General features: G+C 39.1%; 1 protein-coding gene across 8 annotated transcripts in view; it reads left to right on the top strand.

The window, feature by feature from the left end:
* Positions 1 to 967, top strand: part of tpd52l2b (tpd52 like 2b) — a 52,209-nt gene extending 51,242 nt beyond the window's left edge. For 5 of the 8 annotated variants that reach the window (XM_048549931.2, XM_048549930.1, XM_048549932.1 and 2 more), the window contains one exon: positions 14 to 967. In XM_048549931.2, the coding sequence (XP_048405888.1) occupies positions 14 to 121 (108 nt within the window). In that variant the 3' untranslated portion in view covers positions 122 to 967. The remainder of the gene's footprint in view (positions 1 to 13) is intronic. The other 3 variants (XM_059652799.1, XM_059652798.1, XM_059652800.1) reach the window with 1 other exon arrangement.
* Positions 968 to 18,819: the final 17,852 nt, after the last annotated feature.

The following is an 18,819-nucleotide window of genomic DNA, read 5'->3' as shown; positions in this document are numbered from 1 at the left end:
GACTCTTTTTCAGGCTAAAGTTATTGGTAACGAAAATAACAGCAAAGCTGGCTATCATACTCCTACTGCTTCGAGCCCAACTGCAGAGGAAAATCTTTCGCAGGACAATGCACCTTTCTGAAAAGTTATTCCGCTCATATCTGACTCACTCCCAAATCTACACAAATTGAATTTAATGCAGTTGCAGTCATCACATTAATGTACATATGGTTATTTGAAACCCGTTTGATGAAAATTGCATTACAGCTGATGTCCCAGAAGTCTGATAACCATTTTCTAATATGTAAAACTTGAACAAAAATGTGGCTGTCAGAATTCTTCTAGCAAATTTGAAACAACATCAAATTCTTGTTAAAGCAATTGTTGCCATTTGAAAACTAGCTTTGACTACTGTTAAAACCTCCATTTCAACAGAGTAGCAAGCACTTGGCACACTACTATTAACTCCGATTCATATCATACTAGCCTTACTATGTGCTTTAATGCCACTTTTATATGTATGGGCCAACTCTGGGATGTAAGTGATAGAATTTCCAATACTATTTAAGCTTGTATAGAATGATTATTTACCACAACAGACATTTTACAGGAGTGCTTATTTGGACAGGGATTACTTCTGCTTCTGTTGTATGTCCAGCTGCTTTAAACATGTATAGTTAGAACATTTGTTAGTGACTGAAGCAAGCTGATTTTTTTTTTTAAATTAAAACCAAATCTCTGATCACAGGCTAGGGTTTATATCCAGTGGGCTATAAAGGGATATAAATGTGAAATTTTGGTGGGTTTTAATGGGATGACAATGTAGGTTTTAGAATGTTTTGATGCTATGAGTAATTATCTTGCCATTTCTTATTTCAAACAAAAGGTATGGGGATTGTTCCACTGTTCAATGTATGCAAGGATATAATTGTACATTTTCCCTTTCTATCACTAGAATGCTCACAATTAAACATTGGTTATTAAAGCATTCTGAATTTAATGTGTTTTCTTTCCTGATTGTCTGTCTCATGTCCCTTTCTTTTCTTTTCACCTGCCCTTCTCATTCTTCCCTCTTACAATGTAATTTTCTGAGAGTGGACAGTGCAAAATTTAGATTTTTCTCCAGGAGATTTCAACAACTGGAGCTTGTACCAGATATTTATTTTGCTTTCAGTATAGTGTGTGCATCCTTGGGAGGAAGCACTAGCTTGAATTTGACTGAACAGCTTGTTTCTCTGCTGTAACATATGACTGCCTGTTTGCTGCAATGCAAGTAAAAGTACCTGGAATAATATGGTGGTCTGTTACTTAGTTACTGAACATATTTGTGCTGTCTAACTGAAAGGTTATGCTCCCAATATGTAATTTATATTTGCTTTTACTGTCATGTCATTCTTAAATTAAATGTTACTAAATCATAAGCTTGCATATTAGTTTAACTAAACTATTAATCAATGTTAATTATTTTTAATGGTAAAATTGTGTTAACAATGTTCTGAGTTATTGCTACTTTAGAAAAGACCAAGCAAATGAACTTAAAAATTGGCCTACTGGCAAAACTTCCTCTAAAGCTTCCTCCCTAACATTAGTCAACACTTGATCCAAGATGACTGATGTGTAGTCAGCTCCCTAGGGGGCTCTTCCACTGTGCCCATCTCTCTATATGGTTATCCATTGTCATCCATTAAACTTTCTCCCACAAATCCTTTAGTCTGCTTTACATTTTCCCCTAGTCTAATAGAAGGTGACTTTTAGCCCAAACTTCAAGTTGGTTGTTAGGTGAATGGTGTCCGACCTCAAACCTCATCCCCCTAACTTGGAGAGGTCCGGTCAAGATTTGGAAAAGAATTGTAACTGAATTTTTCCCTCCCATTGGACTTTGGATTTATGGACTTCTCAAGATCAAATTTCGGTACTGACTACACTGGAATATCCATAAGGCTGTGCTCCTGTTTGATCTCTGTGCTTCTGAAAAGGTCTGGAAAAATTGAGCTCTCATCTCAAAACTTGACTTCATATTCCTGGAAGAAGATATCAAGAATTCTGTGCTCTGGACTACACTGTCTATGCTGCAAGATGCAGTTTTTGTCTCTGCTCTTGCTAAGCTAACTTTGAGTTGCTTGTCAATTCAGAGACTTCAGTCCCCTGCCAAGTGTATGACTGGCTCCTCGTACTTCACTGTTTCTTGTCAGAAAATCTCTGCCATTGTCTTGCCTCTCCCATTCAATAATGTCCTCCAGCCCCACAACTCGATGTTTTAAACGAGTCTTTTCAGACATGTGAATCTTGAACCTAGAACCTCTGGCCCACTATCACTTGTACCACAACAGCGTCCCAGAAACCTGTAAGATATGAGCTCATCTAATTCTGGCCTCTTGAGCATCCTTATTTGTTAATCATGGCACCATGATCAGTTCCTTCAGTTGCCTGGCCCTAAACTCTAAGATACCCCTTCCTACACCCTTACACCTCTGTACCTTGTGTTCTCAGAGATAGTTTTTTGATCAGGCTTTTTGCTATGTAACATAATCTATCTTGGTTCAATTTTGGCAATGTGAAGTGCCTTGGAGTTGTTTTATATAGTAAATGCACTGTTGTCATTACTAATTCATTAAGGTTTATTAAATGATTCTCAACAGTAAGATTTGTCTAAGGGAATTTGTAAACTTGGTGGGCAGCACTCAGCATTCATGGAGTGAGAATTTGTTTCAAGAGAAAAAAAGTGTGTTCTGAAGATATTAGAAGCAGCAGTATTAACCCATTTGTCCAACGGAAACTTGCTTCTCTCTTCATGTTAACTTTTGTGTTATCGAATGTAACTGCAATTTAAGTAATGCTGTCTTTTCTCATTTTACTTAATTTGTTTGCAGCATTGCCTTTATTCTGATGCTTATCTTGATTTCACCCTCAAATAAGCTTCCTCCATATTCATTATAAAATGATATATTTCCTAAGTCACAGGATTAAAAAGAACCAACTGATGCAGCAATACATTCCTTAGCTGAAGTTAAAGCGATAATCAGTGGACCACATATTAGGGCATAAATTTAAGGATGTCTCTCAAGTAGTTAAAGGAAATACTGAAAATGAATCAATTTAGAACTGTACTCGGGCAGCACAGTGGCTCAGTGGTTAGCTTTGCTGCTTCTCGGTGTCGGGGACCTGGATTTGATTCCACTCCAGTGACTGTGCAAACTCTGCAGAGACACACTCCCCATGTCGGTGCAGACTTCCAAAAGGTGCTCTGGTTTCCTCCCACAGTGCAAAGGTGAATTGGCTGTGCTAAGTTGCCCATAGTGCCCAAAGATGTGCAAGCTAGGTGAAATAACAATAGGAAATGCAGGATTACAGAGAATAAAAAGGCGGGGCTGAGTCTGGGTGGGATGCTGCTCAGATGGTTGGTGTGCACTCAAGCTGAATGGCACTATGGGGATTTTGTGGTCTGTGTTAAAATTTGCCAGTGACATCAAGATAGTGGCAAAGTGTTGCCAAGAGGAGGTAGTGACTCTGCAAAAGACATTGGAGAGGCTGCTTTTGGAATACTGTGTTTAATTCTGGTCTCCCTGCTATTGGGAACAATGTGAAACTTGAAAGGGCTCAGAAAAGATTTACGAGAATATTGCCAAGGTTGGAAGATTTGAAAAATAGGGAGAGGCTGAACAGGCTGGGACTTTTTTCCCCCGAAGCTTCAAAGGCTGAGGGGCGGCCGCCTTACATGTACATAAAATCATGAGGGGCATGGATAGGGTGAATACTAAGGCATTTTCCTGAGGGCAAGGGGAATCCAAAAGTAGAAGGCAGGTTTAAGGTGAGAGGGGAAAGATTTAAAAGGAACCTAAGGGGTAATGTTTTCACGGAGAGGTTGGCATCTGGAATGAGCTGTTAGAGGAGCTTGGTACAATAGCATTTAAAAGGTATGCATATGAATAGGAAAGGTTTAGATGGATAAGGAGCTGAATGCTGGCAAATGGGACTACATTAATTTGAAATATCTAGTTGGTGAGTTGAACTGAAGGGTCTGTTTTCATGCTGTACATTACTAATACTCCAAGAAAACACAATTTTGGCAAATGAAGTGTAATATGGAAAAATTGAACATGTAAGTTTTGGCAAGAGGAATAGGAAAATAGTATACCATTTTATATGGAGAGAGATTGCAGAACTGTAGAATGGAGGGATCCAGATGTTTTAATTACCTGCATACTAACTTCGCATTTAGAAGCAAGAGATTGGAAAGGCAAATGCATGATTCGGATTTCTTGCTGTAAGAATGAAACATAGATGTAGGGAAGTTGGGCTGACGTACAGCACATACATTGGTGAAAACACCTTTTGGAGTTCTGTGTTGTCATGGTCTCCTTACTTGAATTGTTTCTGATACAATTATCCTTTTCCAAGAAATCCATTCACCTGATTCCTGGGATAAAGAAGTATTAGAATTAGGTGGATGGGTAGGCTATGTGGTCCCTTTTTATGTCTGTGCTATTCTTAAAAACTCATGGTTGCTCAGCAGTAGGTTTCAACACTCCTAATTCAAAAGTTTATCTTCTACTTTAAATATTTTGTGGTCTAGCAACCATCACTCTCTTTAAGGTGGAGAATTCCGGACATTCGTTATTCTCTTGAGAGAAGAAAATCCCTTACATCTGTTTTAAATGAGTATTACAGAATGAGCAGACAGTCTCCCCTAGTTCAGACCTTCTCCCACAGTTAGAAACACCATCTTACCATCTACCCTGTCAACTCCCCTCAGCCTTGTACAATTCAGCCCTCTTCCTTCTAAACTGATACGAAAGGTTATCCTTTCTCTTTTATCCATTATTGATGAGTCACACCCTTCATCCCAAGAAACTCTAAAGTGAATCTGTTTCAAACTCCCTGCAATTAACTTTTTAAAAAATGGGTCCAGAACTCTACCCAGTACTCTGTGTGGCCTTGCCAACATGCTGTACTGTTTTAATGGGCCTTTGTCATTTTTAAATGCCAACCCGCTAGCAATAAAGTTCAGTTTCATTTGCTACCTTAATTGCCACTAAGTTTTTGTATTTTATGCATAAGAACCTGCATCCTTCTGTGCTGCACTTTCTTGGAATCTGTCTCCAGTTAATATTCTGCTTGTTGATGCTTCCTACCAAAATGCATGACTCCATCCTTTCCTACATTAAACTCCATCTGTCATGTTTTTTGCTTGCTCACCCACTCAACCCATCTATATCCCCTCAATTAAAGGCAAAATACGGCAGATGCTTGAAATCTGAAACATAACACAATGTTGGAGAAACTCAGCCAAGCTTAGCAGCGTCATTGGAGAAAGGAACAGTATTAACATTGAGTCCGATGTGATGACTTAAGTTATTGAGGAAGAGTCGACTGTTTCTCTTCTCACTCACTCCGCGCACGCACACACGCTCCCCTTCTGACATTTCTGCTGTTTTGGTTACTGTTCAGGAAAGATGCTTGTTCAGGGAAAAGCAGTGGCTGCCAACTGCATGGCACCATGGATGGTTCTGCTCAAGACATGAGGAAGAACAGCAAAGCTCCAGTATTAGCGTTTCAATTGTAAAGAGGAACAGATGGGTGTTTCTGTGGGTGCAAAAGAGACTCTAGGGTGGTGTGTTGCTCGCTGGTACCAGAGTCAGGTTGTCACTGCAAATTGAAAGGGGAGAGAAAGCAGAAATAGTGGTACATATTGGTATCGGCAACATTGGTAGAGAAAGGAGTGAGGTCCTGTGGGCAGAACTTGGGGAGCTAGGAAATAAATGAAAGACCGGGCCCAAAATGTAGTAATTTCTGGCCGCCTAGCACTGATGCTGGTGAGTATCTAGGTTTAGTCCAGACAAATATTTCTGGAAAGATGATGCAGGAGAGAGGGCTTTAGATTTCTGGGACATCAGGACTTTTTGCAGATGGCAGCACCTTTACAAGGCAGATAGCTTGTACCTGAAGTATGATGGGACCAGCATCTTTGCAGGGAGGTTTGCTAGTGCTGTTGGGGAGGGTTTAAACTAACTTGGCAGGACATTGGAATCCAGGGAGAAGAACAGCAAACAGTCTAGAAGGCATAGAAATTATAGGCTAGTTAAGGCAGTTTGGCAAGGTCAGATAATATTTATTTTAATTCAAGGAGTCTGACGAATAAGGTGGATGAGTTGAGGGCACAAATTGAACTGGGTATATATTATAATTGCTGTCACTAAGGCATGGTTGGGTGAGGGGCAGGACTAGTGGTTCAGTTTTCCAGGATATAAGGTCTGTAGGCAAAACACAGGGAGAGCTATACAGGAAGTAGGTTGTGTCACAATATTGAGCATGGGAATGAAACAGCAGTAAGAAGGAATGGTATGGTAAAAATGTTCTCCAAATGAAGCCATACAGGTAGAACTTAAACCACAAAAAAGTAATCACATTGGAGGGAGTGTACTGTGTGTCCCCTAACAGTCTGTGAGAAGTTTAACAGTAGATATGTAGGCAAAGTTCAGAGAAGCGTAAGAGAAACAGGGTAGTGACAGAAGGGGATTTCACCCTCCCCCGATTGAGAGGAAGTGGAGTTTTTAAAATGGAGATCTTTTAAAACCAGGATATAGAAGGCTCTACGAGAGAGGGGTGGTCTTGGTTGTAATTTTAGGTAGTGAAATTGAGCATATGGTTGAGCGTGTCGTGAGAGAGCAGCAATTGCTTCATTAGATTAAGATGGTTATGGAAAAAGATAAGGATGGGCCTGAAATCCAAGCCCTAAACTGGCAGATAGACAATTTTAATAAGATTTGGAAATGATTTGGCCAGAATGGACTGAGACCAGATACTTTTAGAGAGACGTGTGTCAGAGCAGTGGGATGCGTTCAGGAACAAAATGTGGAGACTACAGGGGTGAGCCTGTTACAATAAAGCTGAGGAGTGGGACCAAAAAAATCCAGTGAAACCTGGATATCAAGGGATATGTAGGATTGCATAAAGAGAGGAACAAAAAGGAAGGTTATGGCATGTCTTGAGGACTGAAAACAGCACAAGCCTTAGACTACAGAATGTACAAGGCAGAACTTAAAAGGGAAGGAGAGCAAAGAGGGGGCATGTTGTAAAGGAAAATCCTAAGTTATTTTTCAAGTACACTAAGGGTAAAAGGATAACTAAGGAAAGAGTAGGTCCAGTTCATGTCCACAGTGGTAATTTGTGTGTGGAGCTGAAGGATGTAGGTAGGGTATTAAATTAATACTTTGTCCTTCTCTGTAGTGAACAGTGAAACAATGTGGATATAGAGATCAAGGAGAAGGACTTTGATATACTTAGACAGGAGATTCTGGGTGAACTATCAGGCTGAAAAGTAGACAAATCTCCAAATCCAGGCAAAATGTATCCGAGACTTGAATGAGGCAAGGGAGGAAATAGCAGGGATGCTGATGATAATTTTCAATTTCTCTCTGGCCACATGAGACGTGCTAGAGGACAGCCAATAGGGTACTGTTATTCAAGATGGGAGGAAGGAATAAACCAAGAAACTATAGGCTAGCCTAACTTCAATGCGGGGCAGTTATTGGAAGCAATTCTGAAGGACAGAATTAATCTGCCCTCAGAAGCCAGAATTTGTCAAAAATGTTCAGCATGACTTTGTTAAGGGAGGCCATGTCTGATCAACTCAATCCAGTTTTTTGAAGACGTTGTGGAAATAAACAAAATGCAGACTTGGTACATCAAATTGTTTGATTTTAGCCTATACATATTAATAATTTTACACCTGACCTGCAAGTGCTGGCAATTTGGCCTACACAGCATAAGCAATTAAAATATTTGTACTTTTTCTTATGGGGTGGCCTTCGTTGTATTTTATGGGCCTGGAAGTTGGAGGAGAATTGCTTATGGAATAATAGAATAGTTGCAGCACAGATCAAGGCCGCTTGTCCTGTCATGTCTTTGACAATTCTTTGCAAGAATAATTCTCTTGTCCTTTCTACATGCCCCTGCATGTGTTTCTCTTCAAATGGTTAAGCAATTGTCTTTTGAAAACCATCATGAATCTGCCTCCATCACACTTTAAGGATATACATCCCAGATCCCAACCAATCACTAATTGAAGAAGTACTTCCTCATACCACTCCTTTTTTTAATTGCTAACCACCTTAAATTAGTTCTCAAGTAATCCTTCTGTGAATAGAAACAGTACTTTTAGCTAATCTGTCTAGATCCTTGATGATTTTGAATTTTTCTATCAAATCTCTTCTCAACTGTCAATAAAGAGAACACTTTTGCCTCTCAGATTTAATGTCACAACTGAAAACTCATTCCTGAAACTATTTTCATAAGTGTTTTCTTCTCTCTCTCTCTCTCTCTCTCTCTCTCTCTCTCTCTCTCTCTCTCTCTCTCTCTCTCTCTCTCTCCTCAAGTCTTCAGACACCCCCATAAAGTGGCAGTGCCCAGAATGGACAAAATCCTTTGGTGAAGACCAAGCTGGTGTTAGTCCAGTCTTTGCAAACACTCTCAACATGCCCTGCCATCTTTAAAGATTTGTGCACATATGCCCTCTGTTCCTCCAACCACTTTGGAATTGTATCCTTTAGTTTATCTGGCCTCTTCCAATTCTTCTCCCAAAAAATATCACTTACACTTCTCTGCATTGAATTTCATCTGCCTTGTGTCATTGCATCAGCTTGTCCATAGCCTTTTGAAATCTACCAATATCTTTCCTGCAGTTCACAATAATTCTAGGTTTTGTCTCCAGTGAAATTTCTGAAGTTGTGCTCTGTATACCCAAGTCTAGATTATAAGTATATATTGCAAGAAAAGCAGTGGTCCTAGTAGCAAGCCCTGGGGAGCCCCATAGTCTACCGTCCTATAAACTGAAAAGAACCAACCAACACTTCTCTGTTGCCTGTTACTGAGCCAACCTGGTATCTATGCTGCCACAACCCTTTTATTCTAAAGGTGACAGCATCATTTTCAAGTATATTATGCACTACTTTATCAACATCTTTTAGAAGTTCATATATACTATAACAACGTTATCATTAATCCACTGTTATCTCTTCAAATTAGTTAAACACTAATTGTTTTAGCAAACTTGTGCTGTTTCTCCTGGCTGAGTGACTGATACTTTTGCCTTGGATTATTGCTTCTAGGTTTTTCCCTGTTGTCACAGTTGAACTGGCTTGCTGTGTAAGACCTTGTGCCCTTTATTGAACAAGGGTGGAACATTTGCAGGTCCCCAGGATGGAAGGTACCAGTACCTCTCCAATTTCCATCTTTAATCTCTTCTGCAATCTTGGATGCAGTCCTAGTGACTTCAAAATTGTAAGTGCAGCCAGCCTTTATATTACCACCTGTATCAATTTGTAACCCATTCAGCATTTCAATTCCCCCCTCTTTCACTGTAAATTTTGGCAGCAAGTTCTTTCTTGACGTAGTATTCTCAATCTTTCCCCCTAACTTTGTTTATAGTTGCCCTTTTTAGTCAAATTCTTCCTCCTCATACTTTTATATTTCTATAAAAATATTTGAATTCTTTTATGTTAGCTGCTAAAATTGAGAATTCAAGTAATTTGACATCTCCCATCAAGGATGCCCTTGGATGATAGTGAGTAAATGCTATAATAAAAATGATCTGGATACTCCCTTTAAGAGAGCAACAATATTTGTTTAGTATTGTTATTATAAATGGCTGCTACAGATGCTGTCGATCCTAATTTTTAAAATTTCTGGTTTCTGTATATTTGTCACAAATGGCTTGTATCTATCAATTTACTTCACATTTTGAAGCTACACGCTTTAAAGCCAAATGTATATGTATAATTAGAAATAGCCAAAATGGACATTAAGTAAAAGATTACATGTCAAATGTTCAGCTTTTTCCCTTGTGCAGCATCAACTCACTTCCTCAATTATTATACGTTGTTGCTATGTCAACAATGTTGTGTATGTATAACTGGGAGACAGATTCTCTTTCCCCGAACAGCACTCAGATTTTACAAAATGCTCTAACATAGAAAATTCATCTAAAAATCTTCCAATTGCTTAAATGTAAAGAAATGTACCTAGTACATTACAATTTTTGATTATTATCATTGAATTAAAACAGCTCCAGTAACTATGCTGCCAGTTGCTAAGGAAATGTTCTCGGCCTTTCAAAGAACAGACTAGTGGGAGTTGAATTCTCTTTTGTAACAATGAGGTGGACCATCCTCCTCAAATTAATACCATAGATTGAACTATGCCAGAGAAAGCAAGTGAAAAGGCTTATTATTCACATTACTCTAACCAATAGAAGATAAATATCTGGGCAATGCTAAAATGATATTTGAAATGTACAAATTATAAAGAAAAGTAAATCCTAAGGATAGAAATTGTTTCTGGTTCAGAATATCTGCAACAGCCCAGTTTAGCACTTACTACCTATCTTAAAGGTAGTTGCTATATTTTAGGAACACAGTGAGAAAACTTCACTAAGATGAAGAATTTAATGTACTCCAACTACTCAGGCAGGTATTTAATGCTGGCAATTGCTACCTCTCCCAGCAGCTACAGAGCTATCAAGCGCTCTACATTGTTTGTCTTGGGGAAGACTGTCACTCTTATCTGCCTTAAATGGACAGCAGCAGGTTGACTCATCAGCCAAGACCCTGGCAGTGGCAATCTCACTTTCACTAACATCTGCTGACCAGAAGCCAGCAGTATCCATTGCAGGTAGTGCTACTGGGCAGTATTGCAGCTGCTGGTATGCACCTTACTGAGACTGAGACTGAGACTGAGAATGAGACATAAAAAAGTACAGCACAGTACAGGCCCTTCGTCGCACAATGTTGTGCTGACCTATTATCTTAAGATCAAACTACTCTGCATACCCTTCATTAGTGTGCCTAACCAAGAGACGCTTGAATGTCTCTAATGTATCTGACTCCACTACCACAACTGGCAGCGCATTCCATCACCCACCACTCTCTGTAAAAAACCTACTTCTAACATCTCCCCTATACCTTCCTCCAATCACCTTAAAATTATTCAACTTCATAATGCTCATTTCTGCCCTGGGAAAAAATCTCTGGCTATCCACGCTATCTACGCCTCTCATCATCTTGTACACCTCTATCAAGTTACCTCTCATCTTTCTTCGCTCCACTGAAATATGCCCTAGACCCCTCAACCTTTCCTCATAAGACCTGCCTTCTAGTCCAGGCAGCATCCTGGTAAATCTCCTCTGCACCCTCTCTAAAGCTTTCACATCCCTCCTATAATGAGGCAACCAGAACAGAACACAATATTCAAAGTGTGATCTAACCAGGGTTTTATAGAGCTGCAGCATCTCCTCACGGCTCTTAAATTTATATCCCCTGCCAATGAAAGGCAACATGCCATACGCCGCCTTAACAGCCCTATCAGTGTGGGTAGCAACTTTGATGGATCTATGGATGTGGACACCAGGATCCCTCGGTTCCTCCACACTGCCAAGAATCCTGCCATTAGCCCTGTATTCTGCATTCAAATTCAATCTTCCAAAATGAATCACTTCATACTTTTCCATGTTGAATTCGATCTGCCACTTCTTTACCCAGCTCTGTATCCTGTCAATGTCCGTTGCAACCTACAACAGCCCTCCACACTATTCACAACTCCACCAACCTTCATGTCATCGGCGAATTTACTAACCCACCCTTCCACTTCCTCATCCAAGTCATTTATAAAGATCACAAAGATCAGACGTTCCAGAACAGATTCCTGTGGAACACCACTGGTCACCAAGCTCCAGGCTGACTACCTTGCATCTACTACCACCCTCTGTCTTCTATTGGGCAGCCAATTCTGTATCCAGACAGCCAAATTTCCTTGAAACCCATACCTCCTTCCTTTCTGAATGACCTTACCATTCATGAGTGTTCTTATCCCAGATTAATCGGGCAGAGGAGGGAAGACAGCAGTATCCATCTGTCATCTTCCTGCTGAATTAAGTGACCCTGCTTCTAACTTTGCCTCAGGGAAGGACATTAAATTCCTCCCAAATCTCAAGCAGAAAATCGTTATTGTTAATAAAAATGATCAAAAGTGGTGCGGATTAGGAAATTGATTCGTTTCATCTGGCTCATCCTTCCGCTCTTAACCCATCACAGCACACTCCATTCTGAATGATGTCAAAAAAATTATCCTTGTAATCCTCAAAAGAAGACCATATCTACTATTGTTCAGTAATTACATGAAGAAATTATTTTTTGATCATTAATCCTGAATTTATCTTTTCGTGATACATTATTTTTCAGCCTTTGCCTAAATTTATAGCAGACTTAGAAGTGAAATATAATGATTTATTTTATCTTTTGTTGAATCTTTTTAACTTGCACTCATCAGATCTATAACAATAGAATACAAATACAACTTCCAATGCACACAAGTGTGTCACTCTATAAACCAACTGGCAATCCTAATTTGCTAATTCCACACACATTCAGGATTAACCAGCAAATATTGTCCAATTATGGAATCACATGTAATGTCAGAGACTGTGACCTGCTCTGCACAACATGAATTGGCCAAATGTTTGAATGACTTGCTACAACAAATTTTGAGCAAGATGTCCACATTCGCGGTGAAAGATTCTTTCACATTTGTGAAGACATTAAAGGACTTTGATATCGACAATAACGCAGTTCCTTGTGCTCATTTGACATTGCTAGCTAACTCGCCAATGTAACAGTTAAAGAAACTATAAGACACCTGGACTGCAGCACTGTATCACAGCGATGTAGACCCTATACCATTGAATCAATCAGTATGCATTGAACGTATGAATTCAGAAACTCAGCAGTTGAGTACAGTTTCAAAGACACCATGCTCAAACAGATGGTATTACCATGGGATGCCCAGTAGACCCAGCAATCATGATGACCTTTGTTGAATTCCATGAGAAATTTGCCTTTCAGAAAATGATTTCTAATCACCTGCCCTTTACATAGTTCTGATATGTTAATGATATGTTTGCTTGCTACATTTGAATCTGCAGCTGCATGTAAGAATGTTTAATGGGCTCCATTATTATGTAAAGCTCATGTTTGACATGGATTAGTCAGACGAACTCCCTTTCCAAATTGTCTACATTGGAAGACTGGTCGGGGATCCTCTACTACTGTTTACCACAAATCTTTCTACACTGGTCAGAATGCATTTTGGGATTCCTACAGATCTATTCACTATAGATATTTCTGTATCGATCTCCTTTTTTCACATATCTGGAGCAGATGGGACTTGAACCTGACCTACTGGCTCAGATGCCACCACAATAGCCCTTCCACCCAATACAAGACTGGACTGATTTGCGAGACATAGATATGACCCAAGCTCTTTTCTTCCCCATGTACACAGGGCACATCAAAGCCAACTTATGAGATAATAATTACCTTGATCTGATCATTTCTCACCATAATTTGTGCAAATTAGGGCATTACTCTTTGTCGTGAAAAGTGCCTGGTCACCTTAGAATACCCTTGAGAGGTAAGGTAAATTTGAACAGGTGAAGCTAGTTGTTTTATGTTGCTATTGTGCAGTAGCAATAGGATGATTCCTTCAAAATAAACATTCTGCCTATCACAGGTGAGTCATGTGATATTTAATTTTCAGTGCAGGTGTGATTCAAGGTCTGTAGGCCATGTATCCAAAAGACTAGTGAATCATATCAAACAGCATTGGCTGTTTGCAATACCCAAGCAACTGACTGTACCCAACTAACCATAGATGCAAAACCCACAACACAGTGTTTAACATTAGATGTGATTCTGTAATGGACAATATTTGCTGGATAATCCTGAATGTGTGAGGATTTATGCTGACAGCCAATTTAGGATTGTAAATTGGGTTTGTTGTGGACTAAAAGCTACCAAAATTAACACAAGGTCCTGTTCTCTACAAACTGAACAAATACGTACACACACTGCACCTGTTTCAACTTAGCAAAATAGCAGCTGGTTCTCTTCTCAGAGCAATGCCTTGACCAATCAGAGTTAACTTGATTGGATTATAACTTAAACAAAACCTAGCAGTTAACTTTCAATCAATATTAATGGTGCATCCGTGGCAATGCTCCTACCAATAGAGTCTACTTGCCATCTAATCAGCACTGTTCCTCTTGTGCAGTATAAATGTTGGTTTTCACCTTGAATGTGTATTCTTGCAGAATATCCTGATTACAAAATGGAAAATTTCAACAAAGTGTGTCATTTTTCATTGAAACTTGAGTTCTGTACTACTGAAAAATTATTTCCTAATTTCTTTACTATCATAAAACAATCGAGTCTAGTTGAAAATCTCGCACTGACACTTGCATGATGGACCAAATAGCTTCACCTGTTCTATAATTTATGATCTAGTTTTCGATACTTTGAACAGTGCCCTTTTGGCACCTTATAGCTTTAACATTGAGTTTAACAATTTTGGAGCATAACCACTGCCTCCATATCCGTTAATTACCCTTATGCCCCAGGTCCTGTCCAGTATGGGTTGCTGTCTGCACAGCCAAGCCATTTTTAAGTACTCACAGTCGCCATTGTAACTTCTTTCTCGGAATTCTGTCAACAATCCCTTTGTCTGCTTCTCTTTTCTCTATCTCTCCAAGCATTATATTCTATAATACCAGTTCTGACCTCTTCCAACCAAACCCCCATCATCAACACAAATATCACCATTTCCCAGTTGCATTCAGTTCTAATGAAGGGTCACTGAACTCAAATTTTAACGCTGATTTTTTTCTCCACAGATGCTGCCAGACCTTCTGAGTTTCTCCAGCACTTTCAATTTTTGTTTGTTTGTGTCCCCATTGGCTCATTTTCAAGTCCTGTCCCTCGATGCAATTGTTTTGGCAAGGTGGTGTAGTGGTAATGTGTGGAAATGGGTTCAAAATCTAACATGACAGTGGAGGAATTTGAATTTAATTAATAGTTCTGCAACTGAAAACTTGTCAGAATAATGGTGATCATGAAACTATACACTGATTAAAATTAACGCCCATCTGGTTCACTAATGCCCTTTAGGAAAGAGTAGCTGCCATCTGGTCTGGTCTGAGTCAAAAGTACTGCAATATGTTTGATTCTTAACTGTCCTCTGAAATGGCCTTGCAAAATTCACACAGCTCAAGAGCAATTAGAAATAAGCATGAAATACTACCTTGGTGGAAGCAGCCTCATATCATGAAAGAATGAAATTAACAAACAATTTTAGGTTTCCAATGGATCGTCATTTCCCATTTCTGCACAGCTGAAGACATAGTTTAGCATTAGGAAAGCATTAGGATACGGTTAAATGCCATTTTGTTTATATGTGGGAATCTTAAAAAGGTAGAACTGTTTCATTTGTTGAAAGAGTATTGCAAATCAAATGGAGTCCCAGTTCTTATGATAGCAGGAGCGTATTATAGGCTTATTAGTTCCTGAAGGCAAAGATCCTGAAGGTGAAACGATATCAGATAAACCTCTGACTGAAATAGTAGAAATATGTCCAGGTGCATAAAAGAACCATTTAGTCGTCAAACACGGCAATAACTATAGTATTATTAATCGTTTGATCATTAATTTATTAGGATAAGAGGTGAAGGATCCCTTCTGCAAAATAGTTGCCAAATTTATTGGAGCTTGAAATTCTGTCGATAATAAAGGAAAATGTTCAAAAGTAAAACACATCACAGTAAACACAACAAAGGCTGTATTGTTTTGAAAGAGGGTTCCAAATTAGTTTACAAAAATGTATTCCAGTTTTGATGAGATGATTGATGTTGAGATTGTGGAGTGATGGAGTTATCCCATCTTTGCAAACTAGGAAGGAGTGACTCAAATGAGAAAGTCAGAAGAATGATTCATGGGAAGACTGAGTAAGAGAAACAGGCCACTTAAGGGATGGAAGTAAGTCTGCAGGAGAAAGAGCTCAAAGAACTGGTAAATCCATTTCAGGAGGAAATGTAGCAATTGTAACAATTATAACTTATTTCATGAACTGTCAAAGTTTTGGAGCCATATTTTTGATTTCAGAGGTAGAAAGGTTAAAGTAGATGAGTTTGCATTGGCCAGACTTGTATTTCCTCAACAAAGAAAATTAAGGATTTACATAGAGTTCCTACAGTGTAGAAAGAGGCCATTCAGCATATCGAGTCTGCATCAACCTTCTAAAGAGCATCCCTCCCAGATCCAGCACCCCACAACCCTATCTCTGTGCCCCTGCATTTACCATGTCAAACCCACCTCGCCTACACTTCCCTGGGCACCAAGGGGCAATGTAGCTTGGCCAATCCATCCAACCTGCACAGCTATGGACTGTGGGAGGAAACTCTCACAAGAGACACGAGGAGAATGTGCAAACTCCACACTGACAGTCATCTGAAACCAGAACTGAACTGGGATCCTGGGCACTGTGAGGTGCTGTATTTTAGTCCAAATAAACATGTATCCAACATAAAAACATTGGAAACACATTCAACATTTTAAAAAAATTGAACTTTAAAATGAATCATTTATAATATATGATATTCCTGCAGAAAGTTTTCCCTACACAGTGCGATCTCAATCTCTTGGCCCGTGGACTTGATTACTAACCATAAGAACATCACAAAATACCTGGTTATTGACAAATAAGCATAGAACTTCTAGTTGCTACAAAAATAGCATTTTTCCTGATAAAGAATGAATGAGAAGAGAGAGAAACTACATTTCTACAATCTATAACCCATTTCTGAAGAACGGTCCAGCCTCCTCTGATGCTGCTTGGCCTGCTGTGTTCATCCAGCTCTACACCTTGTTATCTCTTATTTCTACAATGCCATTTATATTATGAAGATGTCACAAACTACTTCATGGCTAATGAAACAATTACTGTTGTAGGATTGGCAAATACAGCAGACAGATTGTACACAGCAATATCCCACAGGCAACAATGAGATCAATGGCAAATTAATCTGATTTAGGTGGTGTTTGTTAACAGATAAATGTCTTCCAAGACAATGGAAGGATTCTGCTCTAATGAAGTAGGATCTTTTATATCCTGAAAGGCCAGATACATCCTCAAACTTGACAATTGCAATGTTCAAACAATGGAGTTTTTAAGGAATTTCTTGAATCACTTTGTTGCATTACTCTTGTTGTTAGCAAGATTTGCATTAGTCTTTCATTCCAAATCATTTGGTTTCCTTGACAGCAGAAAAATAAACAAAGTGCAGTTGGGGCAAGAAAGATGCACTATTAAGGAATAGCCTGTCAATCACAGTTTGACATTTATTTGTAGCAGTTGTGAAATACAAGAAGTTTGAAGATATAATTTTTCCTGAAATATGAATAAAGGACTAAATCTGGAATACTCAGATCAATATCTAAAACATTTTCATTTTGGTCTTGTTTTGTGCATCTTTTGAAGTGCCAGTACATTCTAACCTGAGGCTTTGCTATGTTAACTTCTCATATATTTGCTGTTGTGTTATTGGAATAGAAGAGACAGATGTGTTTATCATAAATCCTGATAATTGGCTTATCAATGATGATCTCCCTAAATCCAAACTATACTTGGCTAATAATGTAAAAACTGAAAGAACTGTAGATGCTGTAAATCAGGAACAAAAACAGAAGTTGCTGGAAAAGCTGAGCAGGTCTGGCAGCATCTGTAAAGAAAAAATCGGAGTCAACGTTTCAGGTCCTGTGGCCCTTCCTCAGAACAGATTTCTTCACAGATGCTGCCATACCTGCTGAGCTTTTCCGACAACTTCCGTTTTTGTTGGCTAATAACAGATTTGGTTTTAGCAGTGAATGAGACTCATTGAAGAGAGACCAAACATGTCTGCACAAGATGTGTAGGATAATCAGAGAATTATCCAGGTCCATTCTCAGGAATCTGCTAAGTGTTGAAATGGAGCAAAATTAACAAGACATGAAGAAGGCCATCTGATCAATCTCAGAGCAGGGCAGGCAGTAGCTGTGGAGGAAAACAAGAGTTAACCTCTCAGATTAACGTTAAACCTTCATCAGAACTGAGGAAAGGTCTCAACCTGAAATGTTAACTCCCTTTCCCTCTGATGTGCTGCCAAGCGCCTTCCAGAATTTTCTGTTTTTAGTTCAGATTTCCAGCATCTGCAGTATTTTACTTTTGCACAATTTCTTAGTCTGTGGCTGGTTCTGTGGTGAAAATATAAAATAAATCTATAAAAATTGGAGCCAAATGTGCACTTTACTAAATTTGTATTTGTAAACTCAATAAAAGTTCATTTGCAATCTTGAATCTGTTAAGTGATAGACTTTAATTGTTTGTTTATTAAAATATCTAGATTCAATTCTTACCTCATACTATTGGTTTAAAATGATGGTAGATATTTTTCATTTGATGAATTTCACAATTTGTTGAATAAATACAGTGGCAATGACAATGGAAATCTATTGGTGGAATTCACCCAGCCCCTGACCAATGTGGGCAAGGCTGAAAGGATGGGATTTTCAATAACATGGAAGAAAAGTCCAATTTTCCACCAAAATTTTGAACAGTGAGGAGAGTATCTCACTGGTGAGTGGAGAGAGGAGTATTACATGCATTAGCATCTCATAATTACTTAATCCCACCACAATCTGTACAGTTTCATATTCTCCCAAATAGCAGAGAGAATCTGGACAGTGACAATTCCCAACAAGAAATTCAGAGCAGGCACCTGGTGGCTCCAGCTCACTCCTTGTCTCTCTGCACCACTAGCTTTGCCAACTGTCCCTGCCACCACAGGACACATGCCATGGGCAGCAATTACCCACATCCTTCGTCCACTGAGGTTGGCATCAGACATACATGAGCTTTGCCACACATCATCACGACCCATCTCCAACTCATTTATAATACAATTCACCTCTTCAATACTGCCCT

This window comes from Stegostoma tigrinum, chromosome 19 (assembly GCF_030684315.1).
Source record: "Stegostoma tigrinum isolate sSteTig4 chromosome 19, sSteTig4.hap1, whole genome shotgun sequence".
In the NCBI taxonomy this organism is placed as follows: Eukaryota; Metazoa; Chordata; class Chondrichthyes; order Orectolobiformes; family Stegostomatidae; genus Stegostoma; species Stegostoma tigrinum.
Note: the sequence above shows the minus strand (reverse complement) of the source record. Positions and strands in the feature narration are given on the sequence as shown.